At 51.2% G+C, this 25,976-nt stretch overlaps 2 protein-coding genes and 5 non-coding genes across 7 annotated transcripts; 1 reads left to right on the top strand and 6 right to left on the bottom strand.

Moving 5' to 3' along the window:
• Positions 1-5,338: 5,338 nt before the first annotated feature.
• Positions 5,339-11,303, bottom strand: FTCD (formimidoyltransferase cyclodeaminase). The gene is made up of 14 exons (XM_054381298.1): positions 11,250-11,303; positions 10,263-10,446; positions 9,788-9,916; positions 9,515-9,603; positions 9,083-9,262; positions 8,858-8,995; positions 8,417-8,548; positions 7,768-7,829; positions 6,912-7,041; positions 6,627-6,788; positions 6,343-6,386; positions 6,124-6,262; positions 5,623-5,718; positions 5,339-5,425 (listed from the first exon to the last, which is right to left on the bottom strand). Exons 1-14 carry the CDS (start codon positions 11,301-11,303, stop codon positions 5,339-5,341), a joined length of 1,626 nt encoding a protein of 541 aa, XP_054237273.1.
• Positions 11,304-11,792: 489 nt separating this feature from the next.
• Positions 11,793-11,874, bottom strand: TRNAS-CGA (transfer RNA serine (anticodon CGA)). The gene has a single exon. It is a non-coding gene; the product is annotated as a tRNA-Ser (tRNA).
• Positions 11,875-12,632: 758 nt separating this feature from the next.
• On the bottom strand, positions 12,633-12,704 carry TRNAP-AGG (transfer RNA proline (anticodon AGG)). Its single transcript has one exon. It is a non-coding gene; the product is annotated as a tRNA-Pro (tRNA).
• Positions 12,705-16,474: 3,770 nt separating this feature from the next.
• TRNAP-AGG (transfer RNA proline (anticodon AGG)) lies at positions 16,475-16,546 on the top strand. The gene has a single exon. It is a non-coding gene; the product is annotated as a tRNA-Pro (tRNA).
• Positions 16,547-16,924: 378 nt separating this feature from the next.
• Positions 16,925-16,996, bottom strand: TRNAA-UGC (transfer RNA alanine (anticodon UGC)). The gene has a single exon. It is a non-coding gene; the product is annotated as a tRNA-Ala (tRNA).
• Positions 16,997-17,686: 690 nt separating this feature from the next.
• On the bottom strand, positions 17,687-17,758 carry TRNAP-CGG (transfer RNA proline (anticodon CGG)). The gene has a single exon. It is a non-coding gene; the product is annotated as a tRNA-Pro (tRNA).
• A 5,372-nt stretch (positions 17,759-23,130) lies between these two features.
• LOC128967315 (beta-keratin-related protein-like) lies at positions 23,131-23,427 on the bottom strand. The gene has a single exon (XM_054381383.1). The coding sequence runs from the start codon at positions 23,425-23,427 to the stop codon at positions 23,131-23,133; it is 297 nt and encodes a 98-aa protein (XP_054237358.1).
• Positions 23,428-25,976: the final 2,549 nt, after the last annotated feature.

Here is a 25,976-nt window from a genome sequence, read left to right on the forward strand (position 1 = left end):
GCTCCTCTTTCCCAGGAACAATGGAATGGTGAGAGGTTTTGCTGCTTTCAGCGGTTGTTTGCCAATGCTCCTCTGGGGGCTGTCTATCCTAAATTTCACAGATAATGTTAAAGATCTTCATTTTCCTCTGTCCCAGTCTCCCTTGCTTCCTTCTGCCATTCTACCCTTCACCAGAACTTCATTACTGCACTCAAAATCCTGGCTGAGAGGGGCAGCATGCCTCCCACCATTTCACAAAATTTGGGCAGCTGCTGGAGCTGCTTCTCTGTCATCCTAATGTGCTCAAACTAACCATGGTGCCTTCTTCCCACCGGTATCTGCTGAGCAATGCCCAGATTTGAACTTGAATTGTGCTGTCTGCAAAAATAAATAAACTTGTGTCACCCTACCCAAAAAAAAAAAAATTCTTTATGCTGTACTTGGTCTGGGGTTTTGATTATTTTCAATGAGCATCTGATTCTCCTGGTGCTAAGCTGCTAAATGCTGGTAAGTTTGTATTCTGCTTCTGTCACAAATGCTAGAGCACAAGGCCAAGGTTTCCTGCAGCACATAGGTCACAGGGCACTGCTGAGAACCTGGAGGATCACAGGATGCGGATAGGACCCCTCCATCTCTCCCCACTGTCCCCAGCAGGGCCCTTGCAGACCTGTTCCTCTGGCCCCTGAGCCTGCACCCACTCCAGTGTCTACTATACTGTGGTCTCTCAGTGTCACACAAACCATGTCTTTATCCTCACCTGCTTCATGGGTGGAAAGAGCAAGGATCCTTTGAGGGGCCATGTCTTTTCCCACCATGAAGATGGCATTGCACTTGAGTGAGTCTTTACACACCCTTTCTTCAGCCCCCTCTTGCATTCACCACTTGTGTGTCTCAAGCCAGGAGAGTGGGGTAGGGGAACACTCTGAGGACAGGGGCATTTCTGTAACATCATATCCATGATGTTGGAGGTGGGATGAGGAGGAGAGGCTAGTCAGGGCTTGGGTTGTGCACAGGGGACCTGAGGCCCACGGTTGAGAGGAACTGGCAACACAGCTGCAGGGAAGGGCACAGTGGTGGGGAGCTGTGGCCACGTGTGCTGGAGTGCCACTGCCATCTTTTCCCTTCTTTGGAAATGGAAGCTGTAGAGGACCTTCAAGTGTCACAGGACAAAACTCAACAACACCCAGAAAAGAGACACAGAAGTGAAATCCCACTGCCCCACCACACACACATGCCCAGCCAGCAGTGCAACAAGGATGAACAAGGCTGCAGTGGAAGTAAATCTGGGTGATAGGGGCTGTACCCTCTCCTTTGGAGATTTGTTCTGCCACAGGGAGATGCTCATGTTTGTGCCATGGGGTTAGCAGCAAAGACTTCTTGATAACAAGGTGGGAAGTGTCTTCTTGAGCCATGACAAGGGATAAAACAAAAATAAAAGAGGAGCAAAGGCAGCCCTGTGTTAAAACTGTTGTGGGTAAAGCAATTCCAGACTTTTCATCTTTCCTAGCAAGCATGCAGCAGTCCCATGGCTCAGGGGCTTCAGAAAGAGAGCTCTCTCCTTTTTCATGTTGATTATTACCCTGGCGTGGAGGATGAAAATGCATATACTGCAGCAAGGGGAAAGGTGTAACATTCCTTCAGCAGCCCTTCTGCTGCAGCTGGGAAAGCTAATGCAAAATTTAAGAACTTCCACATGCAATAGGATCCAAATGAGCAGCTGCCTTTATTATACAGAGAAGATGACATGGACAGCAGCAGATTGCAAACCAGCACATGATGCTCACCATGCTCCTACCTTGGGGATACCTTCCAATGGACTCTCCCAAAAAGAGGATGGAGCTGCTACCCCTCATCTCACAGTGATTCTAGGTCACAGAATTGACAAGCTTAAAATGAGAAAAAGCACTTAGCAGGCAAAACACCCCTCTCTGAGAAAGAGGAAAGGAAAGTGGGGAGCAAGAAGCAGGTGGATCCTATGGAACACTCTGCTTCATATTTCATCGCTTCCCTGTCATGAAGGTAGGAAGATGTCATCTTCAGTCAGAGTCAGAACTGCTGCTTGAGCTGCTGGAGTGCTGCAGGAGATAAAAATTACTTTAGAATAGCACAGAAACAACTCTCTCTCACACCATTTCTGATAGATGTTAACAGTCCTGGGGTGGGTATCTGTTCCTGGTGCCCAGCTGGGTTGAGGCTGATTGTGCAGCAGTGGTGGCTGCAGACTCCCCAAGTGTTTTGCCTATCATCAAAAATTGTGCCCTCAGGTCTCCACAGTGACTGGATTGCAAGGTGGTAATTAGTTAATGTTGAGGCCTCAGGAACCACAGAATCATAGATTCATTAAGGTTGGAAAAGATCTCTGAGATCATCAAGTCCAACCATGAACCCAACACAACCCTGCCCAATAAACCATGTCCCAGAATGCCATGTCTACACATTGTTTGAACACCTCTAAGGATGGGACTCCATTTTGCTTTGGGGAAGGAGGGGTTGGGGTGGTGGTGTGTGTTTGTTTGTTTGGAGGGTTGGTTGGGTTTTTTGTTTGTTGGTTTGGTTTTGTTATCGTTGTAGTTTTTTTTTTTTAAGAGGGAACAGAACTGCTCCTTTGCTGCACAACACTGAATGAATATCCCTTACAGAGAGACAACTGACTTTCAGCTGAGAAGGACAAAGTCCTGGGATTTAATGCACCACGTTGTGCACCCTGAGCTCTGTCACTGTTCTGAATGGCTTCAAGGTATTTCTTGGATAGCATTTAAAAGACTCACTTGAAGTGACTCACGTTTCCCTATTGATTAGCCAAACGGGAGTTTCAACGTCTAAAAATAGTCACTGAGCTGCAAACTTGTAGAGAGAAGGCTCAGCTGCCCAGGCTGGATGCTGTGAGGGGTCCAAAGGACCACAACAGAGATTTGGAAGGGTCCATTGCCACCTCACTCTTACCTTATCTCCATGCTTCTTGGAGTGCTTCTTCTTGTGCTTCTGATTGCAGTTATGGTTTCCTGGTTGTCCCTGATGGGGGTGCCCATGTGGATGCTGCCCTGGTGGGCAGGGGCCAGGAGGGTTGTTGTGGTGGGTATCTGGTAGAATGCTGGGACCACAGTATCCTGGAGGGGCAGGTGGGCAAACAGCTAGGTATGGTTGTGGCCTCCCTCCAGACGTGTCTAGGAAGAAGGTTTCTGTTAGTGATGAGGGCCAGACAGACAAGGCAAGGATCTGGTGTACTCATACACCCAAAGGACCCCTCCCAGTCTACCCTCTCTTCAGAAATGGTGTCCCACCCCATTTTGGTACACAAGTTATGCCTCTGCATGCCCGTGGCAATTGTACTGGGTATCTCTGATGGCTGTGTGGTACTCACAGTCCTGGCCAGCCTCATGGCCTCTCACCTTTGTTGTTCTGCATCCTTTGTGACCCTCAAGCTGCAAAGGAAGGACAGGCACTGAAAGTGGCTCCCTCATGGCACCTCCTGTCATCGTTGACCTGCCAGCAGCCAGGACCCAACTTCACTGCCCCAGGCATGGAGACTGTGCCTCCTTCACCAGAAATGTCACCCCCTCAAAGACTCCAACAGGCACCCCATACCTTTAGGTGACAGGGCTGACTCCAGGAGCAGCTGTTCCAACCTCTGAATTCCCATAGCCCAGGCACATTATTTCCATCATTACTGGAAATAATTGACTGGATGAGCCTGAGTATGCAGGCTACATCCTTGTGGAGCACAAGGGGCTAGGGACACCATGTCTTGGTGCAATCCATGGGAATGGTGCACTGACCCACAGGTGCCCATGCTCCCACTGTCCCAAAGCTCCAAAGCCACGCTGAATCCCACCAGACACTGCTGCCTTTTGCTCACCAAACCTGCAGGAAGGCTCCCAGTAGAGATGATACTGTCAATGCCCTCTGAAAGCACCACCGGCTCTGGCACAGCTCTCCCAGGGTGGCAGGCACCCACTAAATACCAAAGCCCTGCCCAAGCAAGGGGGGTATACAATGAGGTGACTGCTCATAGGTGGAACCAGCTACACCACTCCCTGCACCACAGCTGTCACCCATGAGAAATGTCAACATACCGCTCCCAGTCAGCACAAAGGTCCCACAGGGCTGATAAAAATAGAAGACTGAGAGTGGTGGTTCCACTCCCAGAGCCAAATGATGGGATGAGTCAGAGAGTTGTGGTCAACAGGACAGAGTCTAGTTGGAGGCCTGTATCTAGTGGAGTCCCTCAGAGGTCAGTACTGGGGCCAGTTCATACATTCATCAACGACCTGGAGGAGAGCACTGAGTGCACTGTCAGCAAGTTTGCTAATGACACCAAACTGGTGGAGTGTCTGACACACCAGAAGGTTGTGCTGCCATGCAGGGAGACTCAGACAGGCTGGAGAGCTGGGCAGGGAGAAATTTAATTAAATTCAACCAGGGCAAGTGTAGAGTCTTGCACGTGGGAAAGAACGACCCCATGGACTAGCATAGGTTGGGGACTGACCTGTCAGAGAGCAGTGAAGGGGAAAAGGACCTGGGGATCCTAGTGGATGGAAGGTTGTCCATGAGCCAGCATGTGATTTTGAACCCTGGCTCAGTGCTTACAACATAGGTGCAGTGTTGGGGGATAAGCTTTCACAGGATGGGTGTCACCTTCCCTCAAGCACTGCTGTGGGACAGTGTGGCTCAGGGGCCAGCTGCTGACACCCTGTGACACTGCTCAGGGTGCTGCTGTCACAGATGAGTGCAGGAGGTAATATCAGTTTATCACCACCAGAAAGCAGATCTGGTTGCCTCGATGCTCAGCTCTTCCTCTCAGAGGGTCTATGAGGAGGGGGCAGATCTTTTCCTCTCCCATCCCCATCTTTCTGCTGATACTCTTGATACTGCCCTACATTTGGAAGTGCTCCTTTCCTGGGCCAGTAGACAATGCAATGGGCTGGTTTCACCATGCACCATCAAAAAGACCTCACAGAAAGTCACTCTACCAGGTCTTGCCCCAGCTCTGCAGAGAGGGAGATGTCTAAAGTAATTTGCTGGACACAAACACACAGGGGTCTGCAGAGTCAGGAGGTGCCCGTGCATGGAGATCTCCATTAGAGCAGGGCCATGGGACCCCTGCCATTCCCTCTGTGGCTCCAGACACTTCCAGTGCAGACAGCACATTCCACCCCAGGGATGGACACTGGGGTCCAAGCCCCAGAGAGAAAAAATCACCCTTGGGCCATGGAAAGGTCAGCAGGGGACATAATACTGGGGTCTGCCTGAGCAGAGCAGCTCTCCTGAGATGGATACCAAAGAAGCCCAGGCAAGGGACAAGCATATTTCCCAGCTATATTTTCTGCTGCAGAGGCCCAAGCCCATCCTCAAGCCCTTCTCAGGCCATCCGCTTATCCAGCAGAGCCAGCACAAGCGTTGAGCCTTGCTTCGCCTCCTCCAGCAGCCCAGAGATCTTCTGTGACATCTGCACAGAGAGGGAAAAGGTGCATCATTCTCCACTCCACAGGACAGAAGAGTCACCTCCCATTCACCCCATGCATCCAGATGGTGGCAAAGGGAGGGTGTACCTGGGGCATGAGGAGTCCCAAAGGCTTCATTTCCACCTCTGTCTCATCTCATCCTTACCCCCCAGGGCTGGGCATACGCACAGCCCCTGCTTACCCCAAGCTTGAACTTCTCATCTGTTATGTCTTTGAGGTTGATCATGACATTGAAGTAAGCTCCAAACACAGCTGTTTCTAGCATTTTGGCTCCCACCTAGGAAAAGAAGATTGCAAGAAGCTCTTCTACTGAACCAGAGCACCATATGGTCCTGCAGTAGGGCAGACCCTTATGCTTAAGGACTCCCACCCTATCTGACCCAGCAGCACACAACACTTTCCAAACCCAGTATTTTCAGGATGTGGCTCCAGCATTGGGAACCATTCATGGCCTTGCCACACAGATGGGAACAGACACAGAGCTGGTGGAAGTCAACTCTCCTACAAGGGTTGCAAGCTGCCAGTAATTTAGTGGACCAACATCACTGGCCAGTCTGGGAATCACAGCTGAAGAGATGCATCCCAGAGGTCAGGACATGATCAGGCACCTTGCAGGGAAAAGCAGCAAGCCCAGCAGCCTCCAAAGACCCACTCAGGGCAATGCATGACCCCAGGGCTGTACCTGGATGTCAGATTTGCAGGCCAGGTTGCAGTGACGTGCAAGGTCCTTCAGAGCAGGCCAGAGCCCACTCACCTTCTCTGCCAGGGCACAGGGAACCTTCACAGCTGTCTTCAGCCCCTGTTGCATGGCAGCTGTGCGTCTGGGAGGGGGAAAAACCTTGGGGTGAATGCTGGGTGGTCTTGCTCCTCCAGTTTGCAAGTCCTCAACAACCCACCTCACCTCTCCCGCTCTTCAGGGGTGCCTTTTGGCAACTTCATAGCTTCCTGCAGGCAAAGAAATAACAGTGTTGCTATTTACTCCAAGATTCCATCAGGGGCCAAGACAGACTTAATATCTCCCATGCTCTTGCAAACCTCTTTTAGGTGATGTCACTTCCCTTGGCCCTGGCTTGGGTCAAGGTCACAGCCCTGCTCCTAAGAATGCCAGGACATAGTAATAGGCCCCTTCCCGGTTGGAAAGCTCCCCACTTCCCCACAGGATGTCTGTCACCTGTGGGACCTCACCATGTAACTGCTGAAGGCACGGGAGTCAGCATCCACCATTGCCACCAGCTCATCCATAGCCTGGTGGAACGGAGGGATCAGCTTCCTCATGATGGGGTCCAGCTCCTCAAACTGCCGCTTCCCATAGCTCATCAGTCCCACCATGCAGCCCAGCGCCGCTCCCTGCAGGAGTACCAGGGTAAATCCGCCATCAGGGCTCAGCACCCACCACTACCACTGTGCTGGTTCCTCTCGAGGGCTCAGCACACCCTGAGGTCTCCCCAGCACCCAGTGTGGAGCACTTACCAGGGCAGCTGCAGCTGCAGACACAGAGCCTCCTCCTGGAGCTGCAGATCTCCCACCAACTGCTTGCACAAAGGCACCCAACGGCTTGGCCACCAGCCCCTGATCCACCTCTCCTGCCTGCACCAGGTACCTGTGGCACAGCAGTCCTGTGGTTCTACACACCTCAAGCACAAGGGCTACCCTGTCCCTTTTCACCCGACATTGTACTCTACAGCAGGTTTTCATCCACCCCTTGTCCCTGCAGGTGGCTGAGAATGTGGCTAGCCCAAAAAACCCAGAGAGAGCATCAAGGAGAAGACAAGGAGCCCAGTGGGGACAGACAGACAGCTGGTGAGCACATCCTGGTGGAATGGGGGATTGTTCTGTACTAATAAGGGTGAACTTGTGTAAACAGCATTTGATGGGATAGAAGTAAACCTGCAACCACATCCCAGGGTGGGACAACAAAGACTTCAAGTGCATGTCCTCATTTCATGGATGGATTTCCTTTCTTCCCACACTATAGACATGCCTTTTGCACAAGGCATTGCATCACAGCATCTGTCCTTGGAGGGTAGTATGGGAGCTGGAGAGAGTGAAATTTTGGCTGGGCATGAAGCAGAGCATGTGCACACTCAACTTTGGACACAAAGCCTGCTCCTATTGCCTGTCCAAGTGACCTGGAGTTCCCTCACCCCATTTTCACAACCACCAGCATTTTGAAGCAGGGACCACACCATGCCAGTACAACACCCAGCAGAGATGTTCTGGGTGCAGATGCCACCTCTAAAACAAGCTGAGTGCAAGACAAGCAGCAGGATCCTCCTGTCTGGACAGGGATGGGCACCATGATGAGAACCAGGACTGGGGTCCTTACTCGATGATGCGCTCACGGGGGTGAAATGGAGACAAGGAATCCAGGCCCAGCCGGCTGACCACCTGCAAAGAGCAGCACCACTGTGTCAGCCCTGTAACAGTAAGTCCTCCTGCATCCTCATTCTTTGCTCTTAATTAACCATTGGTGATTCAGTCCTAGGGCAGAGTTGTCTGGGCCAACGCCCAGGGAGAGGACAGCCAACATCACCAACTCATTCCATCTCAGATTTGCAGTGGCATGGAACCACCTACAAATGACTAGAAAGTGCACTGATAAATGATTAGCTTGCTCTTATCTGGCACGTGTCCCATAGGGTGGAAAAGTCCCTCCCTCCTGCAAGCTGAAAAGCAGAGCCTCTCTCATTTCCAGCTTATGCTGGTCCTAAGGCCATAACACCATGCTCTGCCCTTGAGCTCTCAGGACTTCTCCTTCCCCTCCTGGCCTCCATATTGGCAAACTGGGCAGCTGTTGCCTGCATTCTGTCTTCACAGGATAAGCTTTCTGCTCCCTCAGCTTCTCAGAGTCCTCAGAACAATAAATCAACTTTATTGTTGATTTCTCCTCAGTGCCACTTTGGGAGGCTGGGAAGGTGAGAGTTGTATCTCTCGTGATCCAACTCTTGTCTTGGTACCAGGAGGTGCCACTTTACCAGCCTAATCTTCTGTTCCTCCTCCAGAATGAAGAGTTTTTCCTTCTTTATGTAAAACTCAGCCGTGTCCAGTATGGCCTTCTTGGGGACAAGCCCCACCAGCTGGGATCCCACCACAGGGAGGTTCAGTGCCTGCCAAGAACGTCAGAAATGTGACTGTCCCCAGAGCCACCTGCCCTGCCATCACTACCACCCCAGCCTGGTGGTTCACACCCTTTCCCAGGACCTGGGAGCTCATAGAAAAGCTTTCAGTGGAGGAGCTGGGAGCTAGCAATAAGTTGCTGAGCTTTGGGGGAGTTTGTGCCATCCAGCACTCTGACCTTGCTAAGTGTCAGATAAGGTAGAGTATGACCTGGGGATCAGGAGAAAAACTTGTAGGAGAGACACCCTCTACACAGCTCCTGCTGAAGCAAGCATGGCTTGCTGTCCCACATCACCCACCTCTGCATCTCGGCAAACTTCCTCATAGACAGCATGAAGCGAAGTGGTCTCAAAGTCCAGCAGGTTTGTCGAAACTTGGGCTATATTCTCTTCCTCCAAATACCAGCCAATGCCCTGCACCTTCTTTAAGCGCCCAGGCTGTCAAGAACCACCACAGTAAGGCATGACCCAGGAGCTGACAGGGCAAGCAGGTCTGCTCCCAGTACGGCACTGGCATGGGGCTACCTGGTCAGCACCACGACCCTGTTCACGGAGGTTGAGGGCGATGCGATGAGCCAGCTCCTTGGTGCACAGCAGGTTGATATTGTATGCAATAAGGAAGGTCCGGGCACCTGTCACTGTGGCCCCCCACCGGGGGACAAATGTTGGAGGTCCAAAATCAGGAGCCCATTCTGGGTTTGCAAGCTAGGAAGGAGACAGAGGAGTGCATGGGCTGGCACTATTGAGCAGCATGAGACACCTTCCCAGAGACAGCATCTCCCTCTCCAGCTAGCATCTGCCACGACCACTTCCATGTTCAGCAGCACCCAAAGCATTTCATCAGCTCCTCTTGCTGTGAAGGAACTATGTCAGCCCTTGGCATGCTCCCTGAAGCTGGGGAGGTGTAGTTCAGCTCTTCCCTGCCTGTGATGCCCAGCCAGGTGCTGCCAGGCTCACCTTCTCAGGGAGTGCCTCATATTCCCCAGTGCGGATGGCAGGCAGGGCTTTCCTGCTTTCTTTCCGTGCTGCCTCTCCATACAGGTAAACTGCAAGACAGAGCCAGTGGTGAGCACCACTGGGCAGGGCCTCGTGGCACATCATCTAGCAAGGTCTAGTTTTGTCCACTGGGGAGCAAAACCCATTTGGTTAAGCTTTTGCAAAAGGTGGGCACATTCTCCACAGTTGAAAGCATGCGAAGTATAATGGCAGAGGTTCCTGGCACTCACTCACCAGGCACCCCTAGCTCTGCTGCCAAGCGCTGCCCAAAGATGTTGGCACAGGTGACACACTCCTCCATGCTGACATTCATCACCGGCACAAAGGGGCAGACATCCAGAGCCCCCATGCGAGGGTGTTCACCTGGTGACACGGAAGATACAAGATAGGGGCTCGGGAAAGCAAGCAGACAAGGAGGGAGGACAGCATTTTCCAAGTCTTCTTTGCAGACTGGGCACTGCCATCTTGAGCAAAGTAGAGTCTGAAGCAGTAATTTCTACCCCAGCTGAGGGACAGGAGGGGTTCGTCCTCTCTGGATCAGGAGGGTGAAAAAGAGCTTTGCACAGTTCCACCACCATCCATCCCATCTGTTTCGCTATGAGCAGATGATTTTAGCTCCAACCACACAAGGTGCACCCAAAGCTGACTACCCACCAGAGTCAAGGAATGTTCCCCACCAGATCAGCTCCTGCGCCACCCCCAAGCTCACCCGTGTGCCGGCTCATGTCAATCAGCTGCCCAGCCACTTGGGCCGCACTCAGTGCCCCTTCAATGACAGCCTCAGGGGACCCCACAAAGGTGTACACAGTGCGGTTGGTGGAGGCACCAGCATCTACATCCAGCAACACGCAGCCTGGTGTCCGAGAGATGGCCTGCCCTACCGCATCAATCACCTGCCAGGCAACAGAGAGGGGTGAGATGGCTGAGCCAGCCAGACTCCCACCACAGCCACAGCTTTGCAAGGTGGTGGACAACTTCTGTCAGCCCTCCCACTTCCTGCTGGGGTTGGATACAATCCTATGATCACTGTGGATGCAGTCCTGGTCTACAAAGGATGCAGAATCCAAAGGTGTGAGCATCCAACTCATACTTCAGGGGGTTTGGGACACCTCTGCCTCCCAGTGAGCCCTAAACCCACTGCAGAGTGAAGGAGAGACGTCCAGCTGCTGCCGCACGTCAGAGAGCACCATCACAAATTGCTGTTTCTGAAGATATTATTCCCTGCCAGTTTCAAGATACATTTGGCTCTGCAGAGCCTGTTCCCTGGGGAAAGCAGTGGTTTTATTGCAATTTCAACTTTGCTGAATTCTTCTGTCGCTGTCAGGGACAAAGTTCAGCCTGGGGCTGATGTCCAGCACAGATCTCATTAACTTGGATGGAATGTGTTGTCACAACCACAAGAGATGTTTCTTTAAGGGGGTATGCCAGACCACCCAAAGCTCTTGCACTACAGCAACCTGCAGGCAGTAGGGAGAAGGGGGTCTGAGCCCCAGCTTCTCACAGAGATGTCAAAGGGAGCAGGGCTGCCTTTGGGTATTTTTTGCATTATCCAGGCAAGGAAAGCTGCACAGCACTTCAAAGGAGACAAGGCAGAGTCTGGCAGTAGGTGCTGCCCGCATGGCCCCTCCACCAGGAAAGCCCACCCATTTGCACCCTGGTATCACCCACCACCTAGCCCCTCTGCACACTCCCTCACCTCCTTGTTATTTCCCTCTGAGAAGTTGGGTACGCACTCCACCAGCTTGGCCATGGTTCCAGGATCAGCCTGCACGCCACGCTGCCACACTCAGCTCCTCACACCCTGTGTGTTTGCCTGTCCTTTCCTGTCCCAGCACCCAGTCTGTTGCCTCTTCCCTGAGCTGAGGTTTCTCATTAACTGCATCGATCTATGGACAGGAGTCAGAAAGGGTCCTGGATAAACAATGTGGTGCTGACCCTTCTGCATCTGGAGCAGCTCCAGGGACAAGGGTGCTGCCTATTTGCCAGGGCCAGCCTTCCACACTAATTGCCCACCAGGGCCCATTAACTGCTAGAAGAAGGTGGTGCTACGAGAAGAAAAATATCTGCTGTGCCCAGCACCATGCTGTGGCTACTGGATGGGACAGTCTGCTCCTGGCCAAGGCACAGCAAGAGGATCACTAGCACTCTGCAATAGTAGGGACAGCTGCTTCCCAAGTCCCGCCAGCTTGGGCACTCCAGGAAGCCTGGCACGGACACCTGGGCAGCAGGTAAAACCTCTCGCTGTGAGCAGGATTCGAACCTGCGCAGGGAAACCCTATTGGATTTCGAGTCCAACGCCTTCACCCCTCGGCCATCACAGCCCCATGCTCAGAAGCCCCTGGGTCCCCTTTGGACACCCCATCTTCCTGGGAAGCAGAAGTCTCAGGTAGCTGGCACATCTCCACATACACTCTCAGCCCCACTCTGCTCCTGAGGGACTGGCAGCAAGCCCTGTCCCCAAAAAGCAGCACCCAGTGCCCCGGTGCGGTGGTGTCTCCTCCAGCAGCCTGGTGCCCAGCACAGGGTGGGGTGCCTGGGCATCTGTGCACCCTGGCTCATTGGTATAGGGATATGATTCTCAACCTCATACGCTGCAGTGCCCAAGCAGGGAAAGGGTGGTGGGCACTTCTTTATAGCCTTTGGGTGCTGGGAATCAGCCATACCCACAGGAAGTCCCAGAGCTTTTCTACAGGATTTCAAGGGCTCTGGCAGCAGCACAGCCAGCAGGGAGGGTCTCTGGGGAGACAAAAGGACACAGAGATGCTGGGGGTTAAACTCAGGGCCTCTTACATGCAAAAGCAAGCACTCTCCCACGGAGATACATCCCCCTGAAACCACCTCTGACCTGTCTGTCTTGTCACTCCCAGAAAAATCCCTGTTGCTGCCTGCATCCCAGGTCCTGCTGACTGAAGGGGTTCTTGGGTTTGTATGCACAGGTTGTCCTTGAGTGAACCTGGGTTGGCAAGAGGGTGTGAACAGAGAGAGTGACTGTGGACCAGAACTGGGACATATTTTTCTGCATGCAGCTTCTGGGCAGAGCAACCCAGCGAGGACTTTGATGGCAGCATGCCCAAAAGTAGGGCTCGTCCGGGAGTTGAACCCGGGACCTCTCGCACCCTAAGCGAGAATCATACCCCTAGACCAACGAGCCATGGCGTGCAGCTGTGAGGGCACCCCCACTGTCTGCCGGGCACTGGGCTGCTGGGGTGGTACTGCTGCACAGCAAACAGGGAGCACCAGGTGTTACTGCTTGGCAATGGACCCTGTCACCAGCCCTGGTGGAGCAGAACATGCCTAAGGGTCTCTGCTGGGATGCACTGGATGCCTTCAACACTGCCCTGCTTCCCACGAAAAGCAGGCAGCAAGCATGAGCTGGGACAGGAGACACAGGGCTGCACAGGCAACTTGCAATGCCCCATCCTCAGGCTGTGGTGGCCCCAGAGCAGGAGGGGCACAGGCTCTGGGCAGATTTTCCAGGTTCTGTGGAAATGGGAGGAAGCAGCCTCAAGGGGAGCTGGTTAAGGAGCTGTGGACCATGTTGCCAAGCATTTCCCCATCAGCACCCTGTGCCACATCCCCAGGGACCTGGCAGAGGTCATGGCCTGAGAGAGAGACTTTGGTCTAGGGGTATGATTCATGCTTAGGTTGCTATATGGTCCCAGATCTGACTCCTTGACTAGCCCTCCTTTTGGACACCAGCATTGAAGTTGGAAAAGACCCTCAGGATCACCAAGTCCAACTGAGAACCCTAGTCTACAAAGTTCACACATAAGCCCTAAGAAGCAGGGAATCCCAGGCCCTTTCGTCTCCTGGAAAAAGGAAGAAACCTAAGGGATGGGGAGGAATGGAGCCAGGTCCCTCTCTGGTGATGCAGGAGAAGCAGGTGGGTCCCCTCCCAATCTTCTCAGCTGCCCACACACAACAGGTATGGGGCTCTTGAAACAGGGGGCCAGATGAACGAGGACGGAGGTGAATACCCATGCACACAGCTACCCAGGACTTATCAGCCAATCCCATGACTTAGGACTAGTACAAACAAGAAAAAAAGAAAGGTGGTAGTAGTAGGGGATTCCCTACCCCAAGCACCACATCTAAACAACCTTTAAACACATCCAGGGTTGGTGACTCAACGACCTCCCTGGGCAGCCTATTCCAATGCCTGACCACTCTTTGTGCAAGAAACTTCTTCCTAATTTCCAGTCTAAACCTACCCAGTCATAGTTTGAGGCCATTCCCTCTTGTTCTATCACTAATCACCTGTGAGAAGAGACCAGCACCAGCATCTCTACAACATCCTTTCAGGTACATGTAGAGAGCAATGAGGTCTCTCCTCAGCCTCCTCTTCAAACTAAACAGCCTCAGCTCCCTCAGTCGTTTCTCATAAGATTTATTCTCCAGCCCTTCACCAGCTTTGTTGCCCTCCTCTGCACTCACTCCTGCACCTCCACACCTCTTCTGTATCGATGTGCCCAAAACTGGACACAATACTCGAGGTGTGGCCTCACTAGCACTGAGTACAAGGGGACAATCACTTCCCTACTCCTGCTGGACACAGCATTTCTGATACAAGCCAGGATGCCATTGGCTTTCTTGGCCACCTGGACACACTGCTTGCTTATATTCGGTTGCCTGTGGATTAGAACCCCCAGGTCCCTTTCTGCCAGACAGCTCTCCAGCCACACTTCCCCAAGCCTGTAGCATTGCCTGGGGTTGTTGTGACCTGGCATTTGGCCTTGTTGAAGCTCATCCCATTAACATTGGCCCATTGATCCAAGCCCCTCTGTAGAGCCTCCCTGCCCTCATGTTGATCAACACTCACACCTAACTTGCTGTCATCTGATGAAAACACTATGTTTTCATCAAGGTCATCAATAAAGATGTTAAACAGAAGTGGTCCCAACACAGAGCCCTGAGGAACACCACTTGTGACCAGCCACCAGCTGGATTTAACTCCATTGACCACCACTCTTTGGGCCCATTTGCCCAGCCAATGCTTTATCCAGCAGAGCGTGTGTCATCCAAGACATGAACAGCCAGTTTGTCCACCAGAATTTTGTGGGAAACAGTGTGAAAGGCTTTTCGAAAGTCTAGGTAGACAATATCCACAGCCTTTCCCTCATTCAACAGTTGGGTCATCCTGTCACAGAAGGAGATCAGGTTGGTCAGGCAGGACCTGCCCTTCATAAACCCATGCTGACTGGGCCTGATCTTCTGGTTATTCTCTATATGTCCTGTAATGGTGTTTGAGATGGCCTGCTCCACAACCTTCCCCAGTACCGAGGTCAGATTGACATGTCTATGGTTTCCCAGATCCTCTTTTCTTCTTTTCCTGTAGATGGGTGTTACATTTGCTTCATATGTTTCCCTAACATGGAGGGCCACTTTACCACCTCTATTTCCTTGACTATTCCTTCTGAAAAGTTGGAACCCATTGATTGCAGCACTCCAGTTGTGGGAGTCATCCTACCAGGTTTCCATGATGGCTGCTATATGATAGTTTCCTCTGTAGCACAATGGCTTCCAGCTCCTCCTATTTATTGCCCATGCTGCGTGCATTGGTGTATAAACATTTCAGGGAGGGAGTTGAGTACATAGTTTTCAACCTTGAGGTGGGGTAGACCTTCTGATTATCTAAGATGCCAACACACTGCTTCGCAAGCATTGGGCTACTACACCCAGAGTTCTCAGTGGCAAAGCCAGCTACATCCTCATCCCCCTTTAAAACTAGTTTAAAGCCTTGTCAATGAGCCCAGCCAACTCATGTGCAAGGATTCTTGTCCCCTTATGGGACAGGTGAACTCCATCTGTCACCAGTAGACCCAGTGCCAAGAAAACTTCCCTATGGTCAAAAACCCCAAAGTTCTGTTAGCAGCAACAACCTCTAAGCCATGTGTTAATCACATGGATTATTTTCTTTCCTTCAATATTACTTCCTGTCACTAGAGGGATTGAAGAGAACACCACTTGTGCTCCCAAGCCCTTAAGTAATCTCCCCAAAGCCCTGAAGTCTTTTATAATTGCTTTTGTACTCCTATACATTGCCTCATCACTCTAAATTTGCATAACCAGCAGTGAGTAATAGTCTGATAGCTGCACCAGAACTGGAAGTCTCTTAGAAATGTTCCTAACCTGTGCCCCAGGCAGGCAGCAGACCTCCCTGTAGGATGGATCTGGCCTGCAAATCGGGCCCTTGGTTCCCCTGAGAAGGGAATCCCCTACTACTACCACCTTTCTTTTTTTTCTTGTTTGTCATGGGACTGGCTGATCCTAAGTCATGGGACTGGCTGATAAGTCCTGGGTAGCTGTGTGCATGGGTATTCACCTCCGTCCTCGTTCATCTGGCCCCCTGTTTCAAGAGCCCCATACCTGTTGTGTGTGGGCGGCTGAGAAGATTGGGAGGGGACCCACCTGCTTCTCCTGCATCACCAGAGAGGGACCTGGCTCCATTCCTCCCCATCCCTTAGGTTTCTTCCTTTTTCCAGGAGACGAAAGGGCCTGGGATTCCCTGCTTCTTGTGCCACTCACACCTGCTGACTCCCCCCAGGAACGTCAGAGTCCAACTCCACAATTCCATGTCCTCTTCATATCCCCTTATAGTCCTTAGCCTCACAACTTCCTCCTTCAGCCCAGCCACCAGGCTGAGCAGATTGTTCACCTGCTTACATCTAATACACGTGTTGTCTCTGTAACCCTCCATTGCAAGTGCCAGGCTCTGGCACTCACCACAGCCAGGGGCCTAGGCACCTACATGTCTGCTCAGAACCTCTTTCTGGGTACCACAGTTCTACTGGCAACAGCCCTCAGCCTTGGTCCATTGCCAAGCAGTAACACCTGGTGCTCCCTGTTTGCTGTGCAGCAGTGCCCCCCCGAGCAGCCCAGTGCCCGGCAGACAGTGGGGGTGCCCTTGCAGCTGCACGCCATGGCTCGTTGGTCTAGGGGTATGATTCTCGCTTAGGGTGCGAGAGGTCCTGGGTTCAACTCCCAGACGAGCCCTACTTTTGGGCTCCCACCACCAGGCACATCCCTTGCTGCTTGGCATAGGGGGCCCAGGATGCCTTATTAGCTTGGCCATGTCCTCACTGCTGGGACATTCTCTCCAGTGTCAGGAGTAAGGTGCTGCTCACTGTCCCCTAATCAAAAAGGCACAGCTCAGCCATGGCTAGGACTTGTCCCCTCCTAGACATGGGAAAGGAGTTGTCAGGAGAGTGGAACATGGCAGAGTGATGCCCTAGTTCCACCATGTCGCCTTTGGGCAGTGCTGCCTGGGGTTGTGGTGCAGGGTGAGGGCATGGGGGAATCTCCTTTGCAGACATAAAAGATGAGTTTATCACCACTGCCCCGTGGAAAAGATGGGTTTAAGGAGGCAAAAGCTGGAGATGCTGGGGATTGAACCCAGGGCCTCTTACATGCAAAGCAAGCGCTCTACCACTGAGCTACATCCCCCTTACCACAGGAGTTGTGCAGTTAAGGTATACTGCCTCTGTCATCTCAGTGACAGGGTCTGAGCTTCCTAAAACTAGTGTCAGATGAATGAGAACCACTATGGCCACACCACAGGTGTGCAGACAGAGGGAGATGCCAGGCCTGGCCCTTAAGGCTCCACCATATCTGCAGAGAACATCAGGGATGCTGTCCACAATGGAGAGGTTGTCCCAAAAGGAGGGCTCATCCAGGAGTTGAACTTTGAACCTCTCACGTTCAAAACAAGAATCATATTCCCAGAGCAAAGAGCTGGGGTGCTGCACTCCCTAACCCCTCTGCCTCCCACATTTTAGGGTTTTGGGGTGCAGCTGTGGCTGTAGTTTTCCCCCAGCGAACCCTCAGCTTAAGGGTGCTAGAAAGCCCACAGGCAGCCCTAGGGTGCTCCATCAGCCACACAGCAGGGAGGTGGATCTGGGCAGGCAAAAAGTGGTGGAGATGCTGGAAGGGTTAAACCCAGGGCTTCTCACATGCAAAGCAAGTGACCCCCTGCTGTACTACATTACATCCCCCTGGACCAGCAGCACCTTGCTACCAACTCTTGAGGGACCAACCTGCCCCTGGGGACACACCCATGAAGGACTTGGCATCAACCACACTGCATCAGGCACCACAACCCCGTGTGCCACCAGGGAAGGTGAGTGCCCAAAAGTAGGGCTCGTCCGGGAGTTGAACCCGGGACCTCTCGCACCCGAAGCGAGAATCATACCCCTAGACCAACGAGCCAGGGCAGAGCCAGGGTGCCTTCCTTTGGCCTCTGTGCTCTACCAACCCGTGGTGCTGAGCACAGAGTGATGTCTCCTGAAAGTTCCCATCTCCTATCACTACCCCAGCAATATCCCTCTCCTTTTCCCCACAGGTGCCAGTGTTGCTTTAGGACAAGGGACAGAAGCTGTGAGTGCTGCATTACCAGACATTTTCCCTGGCTGTTCTTTTTTCCCAGCCTTCAGAATCTTCCAACCATGGCAATCATCAGGGTACCATGGTACCGTGGGGCTCCAGGACTATGAGGATGGCTCTAGGGCAGGATGGGGATTTTTTTCTGGACACAGTTCCTGAGGATTGGGCTGCATGTAGATGTGCTGGGGTGGGAAGCTGAGCTGCTGAGGGACCCAAGCTGGTGGCAACCTCCCTCCATGAAAGACAGCCACAGTGGGAGCAGGGTAAGGAGCTGATTTTCAGACAGTCCACCCACAGTGAGACTTCAATGCTAATTATACTGCATTGCAGGTTGTGCTAGAGCAAAGGTTCCCTCCTTGGGGCACATCCAAACCCTGTGAGCTGACCCAGGGGAACAGGGATGACTCAGACATAGGCAGTACAGACAAACCTCACTCCTCTCCCCTGCCCTGCAAGGGGTGGGCAGGGGGAGCACTGCACCCATCCCTGTGATTTCCAGGTCACGCAACCCCTGTGGTTGCCTGACTTCTTCAGCTCCACACATCCAGTGCTAACAGCTGCCTTACGCAGAAGTAACCAGATGAGACCTTTCCTCTCTGGGAAATATGCAGACATCTAATTCTCATCAAACCTGAATTAACAGCCTTGGAATATTTAACTGAGTAATTCTTGAGTGTCAAACAAAACTCCACAAATATTTCATTCCCAAGACCTCATAAACCGTTGGGATTTGAGCTCAGCTTTTATTGTGCTCATCTCTGTCTATCCCCAAGGGCTGCCCTCCCTGGGGCAAGAAGCTCAGAGGACAAAGAGGTATATGGAAGCCAGGAGCAGTGTCTGGCGATGATTTTGTCTCAGGTGTGCTGGCAGAGCCAGCAGGGTTGCAGACTTGCTAGGGTGCAATTCTTGTGAGCCCCACTCCCATAGGTAAGGAGCAGGAGGACCAACTGGGAGACCAGTGACTTTCAATTTGCATGTTTCTTCCCCCATGACTCACATGTGTGGATAGTCTGTTATTTTCCTGCCTGACTCCCCAGGCCGGTGCAAGGCCCTTTCATGGCAGTGAGGTCACCCAAAGATTCAGTGTCAAGCACCTGCAGTTAGTCTGTAGGTGCCTAGGGTGGGATGTCCTCTCAGTGGTGCATTTTCCTCCCTCTTATTCCTTCTCATCCCAGAAACCACTTTCTCTCTCCTTCCTAAAGCTCTTTCTCCTCTTCATAAGGGCATGTGTCCTCTCTGCTTTGATGGTGGGAAGTTGCATTGCAAAGCTTTGGTGGGCAAGAGGAAGACTTTTGTTGACAAACAAGTCCCATCTCAGTCTGTCATGCCTGCAGGCTCCCAGCTCCAAGGGCTCTGTCTCTTTTCCTGTCTGGCTCCAGGACACATGTCCCCAAGCACTCTGGCCATGAGTCCTTGCCCCAGCAAGCAGGGATGAGGGAATGCTGCCTGCTGAGGCTAGCTCACCCTTCTGGTGTTGTCCTCAGCTTGGCACCCAGATGCTGGGGTGGGACATACCTTTTGCAACCTAGCAAAAGCACAAGCAGTGAATATGTCTCTTCATCCTGTCCCACTGTTATGAGTCACCAGGATGTTTCTCTTCTCACCTTTATGTGCAGAGGAGCCAGAGAGATGTGCTGGGATCTTGTTGGCCTAGCAATCATTCAGCCACCATCAGTCCCTCCATCCCTGTCACCAGCCTCATGCTCATTAGGGCTTCCACTCCTAATGATCCCACTTGTTTGCTACTCACACCAGTCTTCCCTTTTGCATAACAATCCTCTATGCTTCTCTATTTTATCCAACTTAAACCATGACTTCATTCTTCCTCCCCAACTCCTCCATCCCCAAAGAACCCATCAGCGCACAAAATGCTCACTGGCTGCTTCTATCAGCTTCTCCAAAAAGGCAGACAAACTTGAGCAAGACAATTTGCCACATGGGGTGGTGCAGATTAGGGTTTTCCCATGGTTATAGGCACCACAAAGAGGAGGTTGATGCCCCCACAGATGTGACCCTGCAATGGGGAACTATCACCCACCATGCACTGTCATTTCTGTCATTTCTGCTGGTGCAGCTGACTTCACCAAAGCAAAGGACAGAAGAAAGAAAATGAAGGCAAATAGAGATCTACAGGAAGCAATGAGTGCTGCAGGAGGAAGATATCGAGTGACAACAGAGAGAAGGTTTTGTCCAAGCACATGAGCAGTTGAGGCAAAATAGGAGGTAAACAGCAGACATGAAATTCTACATAAGCAGGCATGGACAAGGGGTTGCTTTTGGGCTAAGCTCCAAGCTTTTCTGAGAAATGTTTCTGCCACTGCACTTAGAAGCTGGAACTCGGCAATGCTGGGACCAAATCCCAGGATCCAGCTATTTCCCTCCATGTGCATCCTTTCATCCACTAAGCATTATTTATCATCTCAGTCTTGGTATGTAGTTCCTTGTTTTGAACTAGTGCCTTTGGCTGCATTGTCTTTGCACGAATCTGTATTTTTAAGGCTTGATCAGCAGGTCTGTGAGGTCCTGCCCTGGGCAAGAGCTGGCTGGGGGGAATATGTGGTGGAATTAATTCAGGACAGCTCTTGAGCTGGGAGCCAAGATGACATGACTCCCAGCTGGGTGTCACAGCACCCATGGGAGACAGAGTGCCAGATCCAGAACAGAGAGACCTGCAGGGCACTGAAGCCCTCCTTTCCCCAGTTCTGTCTGCACTAAGGTACCACAATTAACAAGTCAAATCAAGGACTTGTGTGGGTTTTAATCTCCTTTGAGACACCAGATCTTCAGAAAAATAGTCTGTAGAACCTCACTGGTGGAGTAATCCTGTGAAAAGCCACATACTAGCTGTCATTATTCTTTCCCCCTGCTCCATTCAGGACTGTCCTACACAGCAGACTGGTGGAAGACAGTTGCACAAGCCCCATATGCCTACTGCTCTCTAACAAAGCTTTTGCTGGAAATCCAATGGCTTTCCTTATTGTAGTGTTCAGAGTTTTGCATCCCATCTTTGCAGACAATTTCTGGAGCTGGAATAAATACATCTGAGCAGTTCTTGGAAGAGGACTGAGAAACCACACCTGGTGCTTGGACTGCTGAGCAATTCCCAGAAAAAATTTCTCTACATTAAGAGCATTCCTGTGAAGATCTCTTGAGCAACCAGCTGAACTTGGTCAAAGTCTTTTGAAAATCAACATGCTTTCAAGGTCAGCTTATTCACTCCTTATAAACTCTCATAAGCCTTATGCAAAATGTCAAACTACCAAAGAGAAGAAAGATTTAAATACCCATGGAAGATTCTTATTCTCCCCTCCGTTAGCTGAAAAGGTTTTGCTTGATGATATATGGCATCTTGGAAAGAGACTTTATTCAATGCCTGACATCTTTTTCCAGAGACACCTGCATCCTTTCCCTCTAAAATAATCTATTTTCCAATTCTCTAGTGTGTTCGAATGAAGTCTTGGGTCCAGTCTTTGGGAAGAGCTCAGTATGGAACTCATTGTGCTGTCACTGGGGTCAGAGACAGAGTTATTCTTATCCTCAGACTTACCAGCTCACAAGCATGGGACCTGCAGGTCTTCTGCTCAGCATCAGAGGAAATCTCCCTGGTAAGCACTAGTTCAGCTTTTGCTCTTACCTCAGTATCTGCATGCCACAAAAGGAAATTGTAGTTTGTTCTTTGCATTCTTATTATGACATTTATATATCTTTCCTGATAGCTTTAACGCCAGTTTGAGCAACCACCGTGCTTGGTGTCTCTGAGAAACATTAGGATGCCTCTTTGTGCAACACCTCTAATCAGTCAGGTCTCAGCACATTTGGGTTCCTGAATGTTTGTATGTCCAGAGGAAATCTGGATGAGCCTGCACCATGTTTCACATTGCAGGTATCCCTCTTTCTCTAACAGGGCTGAGGATACTACTGTGGTCATGGGCTGCTGGACAAGGAGGGTGCACATCCAGGGTGGGATGGTACTCCCTGAGCCATCATACTGAGCTAGCACAGGAACGTGGGTATATTCAGCTCACATTTTCATAGGGTCAGACCAGAAAATGCCACATCTGCACATATGCATGTCTGTGTGCATGCAGCAGCTCAGAACAAAACATTTCTGCTGCTTCATGAAAACATTCAGCCAGATGCAGACACATCACATGCCTCACTGGTACCTGAGTTGTCTCGGTTTGTGTCAGTCTGTAGTTATTTGTGCAACGCTGTTGTAAAGAGTAAGAATAAAAAGCCTAATGCTCGAGGTATGGTTTTGTCCTGGTGTATCTTAGGAATTTTCTACTCTTCATTGTCACCCATAAAACATTGGGTGAGTTTGGAGTAGGATGACCATCCAAAGGAACATCTCACAAGAAGTACACTTCTGCCTTTCTTCCCTGATGCCATCCATCCTCCTTAGCTCCTCCTGAGATATTGCTGCAAAGTGCAGGGAAAATACCTTTTTGGAATGCCAACCTTTTGTGTTCCCACCTCCTCAAGGGAACAGGCAATAAGTCTACTCCTGCAGGAAGTCCTCCTTAATCAGGTGCTTGCTATAGGGCAGTAAGAGAGGTTTCTAGGTTGAGAAAGCTACCCTCAGGCTGGTCACAGCAAACCACACACTTACATCAGGCCAGTGTGGAGCTGAGCAGCAGAAACTAATTTTTCAAACAACAAAAAAAAGAACCCTCTTGTGCCAGTAACAAGCTGCCTCCAGAGCAAGTTACCCCTCCACACCAAAGGCACTAGGAACACCAGAAGACTCAGGATATGATGTAGAATGACTTTAATGAGAAGGAGAATAAACCAGTTCAGAGTATGCATAGAGCATTTCCAGCGCTTGGTAAAGGAACAGATAAATCCCACTCTGGGACATGCTGACCCCTACAAGGTGTTTGTCTGCCCCATCACCCCGTGACTATCATCTTCCATCTACAGCCTGCTATAAGCATTTTCGCCCAGCCAGCAGCAAATGCTGTGTAGCACTGCAGGGTGTGACACCTACATGGAAATATAAAGGCTTAGCTAGAGAAAGGTGTACAGAGGCACAATCTCAAGTGACAAGCTCACATGGCTCCCTTCCCTTTTCCACAGCTGGGAAAGCCACGGGCATTTCCTTAGTCCTCTTCCCAAATCTTGGTCCTGTGCTTTTTCCTTCCTGATGTGGCTGCTTTGCTGGCATCGGCAGGAGGGGCTGACCGCCGGGGACAATCCTACAGTCCGCTGCCCAAGCACAGCAGTCCTGCCTTCCCAAGCCCCCGAGAACTGCCAGAGGCCACGGGAACCCCACAGCACCGGAGGTAGCTCCCAATTGCCGCCGACGCTGTGGACCCCACCGTCGTATTTTGCGGGTAAGAGCTGAGGATGGGCCCGGGCAGGGTGACCACAACAGTAGGGGGCTGGATGACGGCAGTGGAGTCCCCACAGCGGCGGAAGCAGGGCTGGTTGCAGCTGGTGGCCAGTGGCCGGGGACCACAAGAGGAGGGCAGGCACAAGTCGTAGCAGGACATCGCTCAGCAAGGACGTACACCTGAAAGCCAGAACCAGAGTGTAAATGCGAGGCAGAGGCTGGTCCATCGCTGCTGAGACGTCTCACAGTAAGAGGTGTGGGAAAGTACGGATGGTTTAGAAACCTCAGAGAAAGACTTTCCAAATGGGCAGGAGCCAGCTTCCCCATTCCCTCTCCCTGTATCCCACCCTGGAGATAGTACTGAGTTTGGTTTGAATTGCATGTCTGGGGAAACTGGAGGCACCAGAAGCTGAAAGCAGATCCACCCCTGCACACTGCCTGCCTTTGAGCTGGCAGCAAAACTTCAGCTAGCAAAATGCTGGCTGAGGTGCATCTAGTTGTAGCAAAACTCACTAAATCCATGCAAGACTGAGCTGGACTTGACATGAGCTAAGCTACCCCATCTCAAAATATACGGGACCTTGGATGTCCTTCCACACACAAAGACACGCTGAGCCCTGCAACCTGGGCATGTGCATGTTGCACACGTGCAGGTTTTCTTCAGCAAGGAAAACCATGCAGGATGCACCAGGCTACATGGTTATGTATCCTACAAGCCCTGCATCCTAGAACCCCTTGCACGCCTCATTTTGGAGCAGAAGGAAACCCTTCCCTGCAATCCTCCACAGGCAGGAAGGAATCAGGTAACAAGCCCTGAACGCTGGTAGAGAACCAGACTAAAGGCATGGGTCAAAACAACAGCTCAGTGGGGAGGAAACGGAGCCCAATTCAACTTACCCAGACAGAGGCAGCAGCGGCAGCAGAGAGCGGGTGGTGGAGTCAGGTGCCACATGGGATTTTATAGGGTGCCTCATCTCCCCAGGGGTGGGCACATACCTTCTGCCTGAAACTCTCCAACAACCAGCAGTTTTCTCTTGGAAATTTCCCCCAGCTGATTAAACAGTTCCCTCTTTCATCTCTCATGTTTTGCTTCCATTTAATATTGAGTAAGATTGAAATGATTCTGGCTAGAGGCATTAATTACCTTCCCAAAGTACATTTACCTAAGGCCAAAGTACATTTTAGGTCTTACAGCACCAGGCAGAAGAGTGTTTTGGCAGAATTCAGGGCAGGCACATGCCCCAGTACATCACTCCCACCTTCCTCCAAGCACAAACAATTCAGCTCCCCAGTGCACCTGAAGTGAGCTCAGGGGTGCAGGCACAACACAACAAACCTACATTTGTAGGTAGATGCTCTCACTGATGACAGGAAAACCAGAGGGCCACCTTGCCACTCCAAGGGTACTGGGGGACCACACACAGCTGGCAGAGAAATGCTGGAGTTGCCCTAGCTGCCCAGGTACCTACAGACATTTAAGGAAGAAATTCTTTACAGTAAGGGTGGTTAGACACTGGAACAAGTTGCCCAGGGAAGTCATGGATGCCCCCTACCTGGAAGTGTTCAAGCTAGATTGATTGGAATCCTGAGCAACATGGTCTAGAAGATGTCTCTGCCCATGGCAGTGCTGTTGGAACTAGATGGTCTTTAAAGTCCCTTCAAACCCAAACCATTCTATGGTTCCATGACTTAGACATGGGGTCTTGAGCTAGCTCAGGATGAGCAGATTGTTAATGTTTTTGGACCCACTTAGAGGATTTTGCCTGGTTTTGTTATTCCTCACATCAGGGGTAAGAATTCTTCTTGGAAGATACATCAGATTTTTGAAGCAAAGTAATTATGGGCTCTGGAGTCCATTCCTGAAGGTGATACACAACAAACCTGACTGAATTTGCAGAGTAAGGTGATTTCCAAGGTCAAGAGCCTTTCCATCCTGCTCTTCACAGCCAGAGGTTCACAGCTAAGCTTCCTTATGATAAAGTGGCATTCTCAAGACATTTTTAATTGCAGGATGCAGTGTGACACCTGATTGCCTTGCCAAACGCCTGTCAGCTGCTAAACAGCAGGGGAGTCACAAAAGTCCCAAACTGCACTTAAACATGAATCACTTGCACACTGGCAAGAGGGAGTTGCTGACGTGGTCCCAAGCAAGGCAATGAGCCATCAGGCTCCAGGGGCAAGGAAAGTTTGAAGAAGTCTTTTCATTTCATGCTGGTAGAGCCCAGATGGAGGCACAAACATCACCTGCCCTGGAATAAACCATGGCAGTACTGGAGAACATGTACTATGCATGTGTGGAGCTGGGAGTTGTCAACGTTGCTGATAGAGACATGCCTTACAGGGTTTTGGGGGTCATTCTAGTTCCTAGGGTGACTTGGCCTTGCAGATCCATGGTTGGTAGCACTGAATTTTCCCTGGTGACACCTTCCTGTCCTGTCTGTCAGGGGAAAAAGCCTTTCAGAGATGCTGGTGTCAGGCCTAGCTATTTTCAACACCATTCTGGAAGGGGAAAGAGAAAATCATCTTTTCCAAGGTGCAGCAGAGGACACATGCTTCAGACAGAAAATGACCTTACAGCCTGCTGGAGTAATGAGGAGGCTGTGGGGTCATCACAACCTCCTAAAAGGCAATTAGATGAGCAAGAAAAGATGAGGCTTTATTGTAAGCTTTACCTTACTGCTTTTTGCTCACTTTTGAATAACGATGCCA

Source organism: Indicator indicator, chromosome 5 (assembly GCF_027791375.1).
Source record: "Indicator indicator isolate 239-I01 chromosome 5, UM_Iind_1.1, whole genome shotgun sequence".
Classification (NCBI taxonomy): domain Eukaryota; kingdom Metazoa; phylum Chordata; class Aves; order Piciformes; family Indicatoridae; genus Indicator; species Indicator indicator.

Excerpts from the sequence above, each read along its gene's own strand:
- FTCD (XM_054381298.1), bottom strand. The coding sequence starts at position 11,303 with ATGGCCAAGCTGGTGGAGTGCGTACCCAACTTCTCAGAGGGAAATAAC. Across the intron at positions 6,387-6,626 it reads GTGCCTTCAGCAGTTACATG|GAAGCTATGAAGTTGCCAAA; the intron begins GTGAGGTCCCAC and ends CTTTGCCTGCAG. Across the intron at positions 6,263-6,342 it reads ACCCCTGAAGAGCGGGAGAG|ACGCACAGCTGCCATGCAAC; the intron begins GTGAGGTGGGTT and ends TCCCCCTCCCAG.
- LOC128967315 (XM_054381383.1), bottom strand. The coding sequence starts at position 23,427 with ATGTCCTGCTACGACTTGTGCCTGCCCTCCTCTTGTGGTCCCCGGCCA.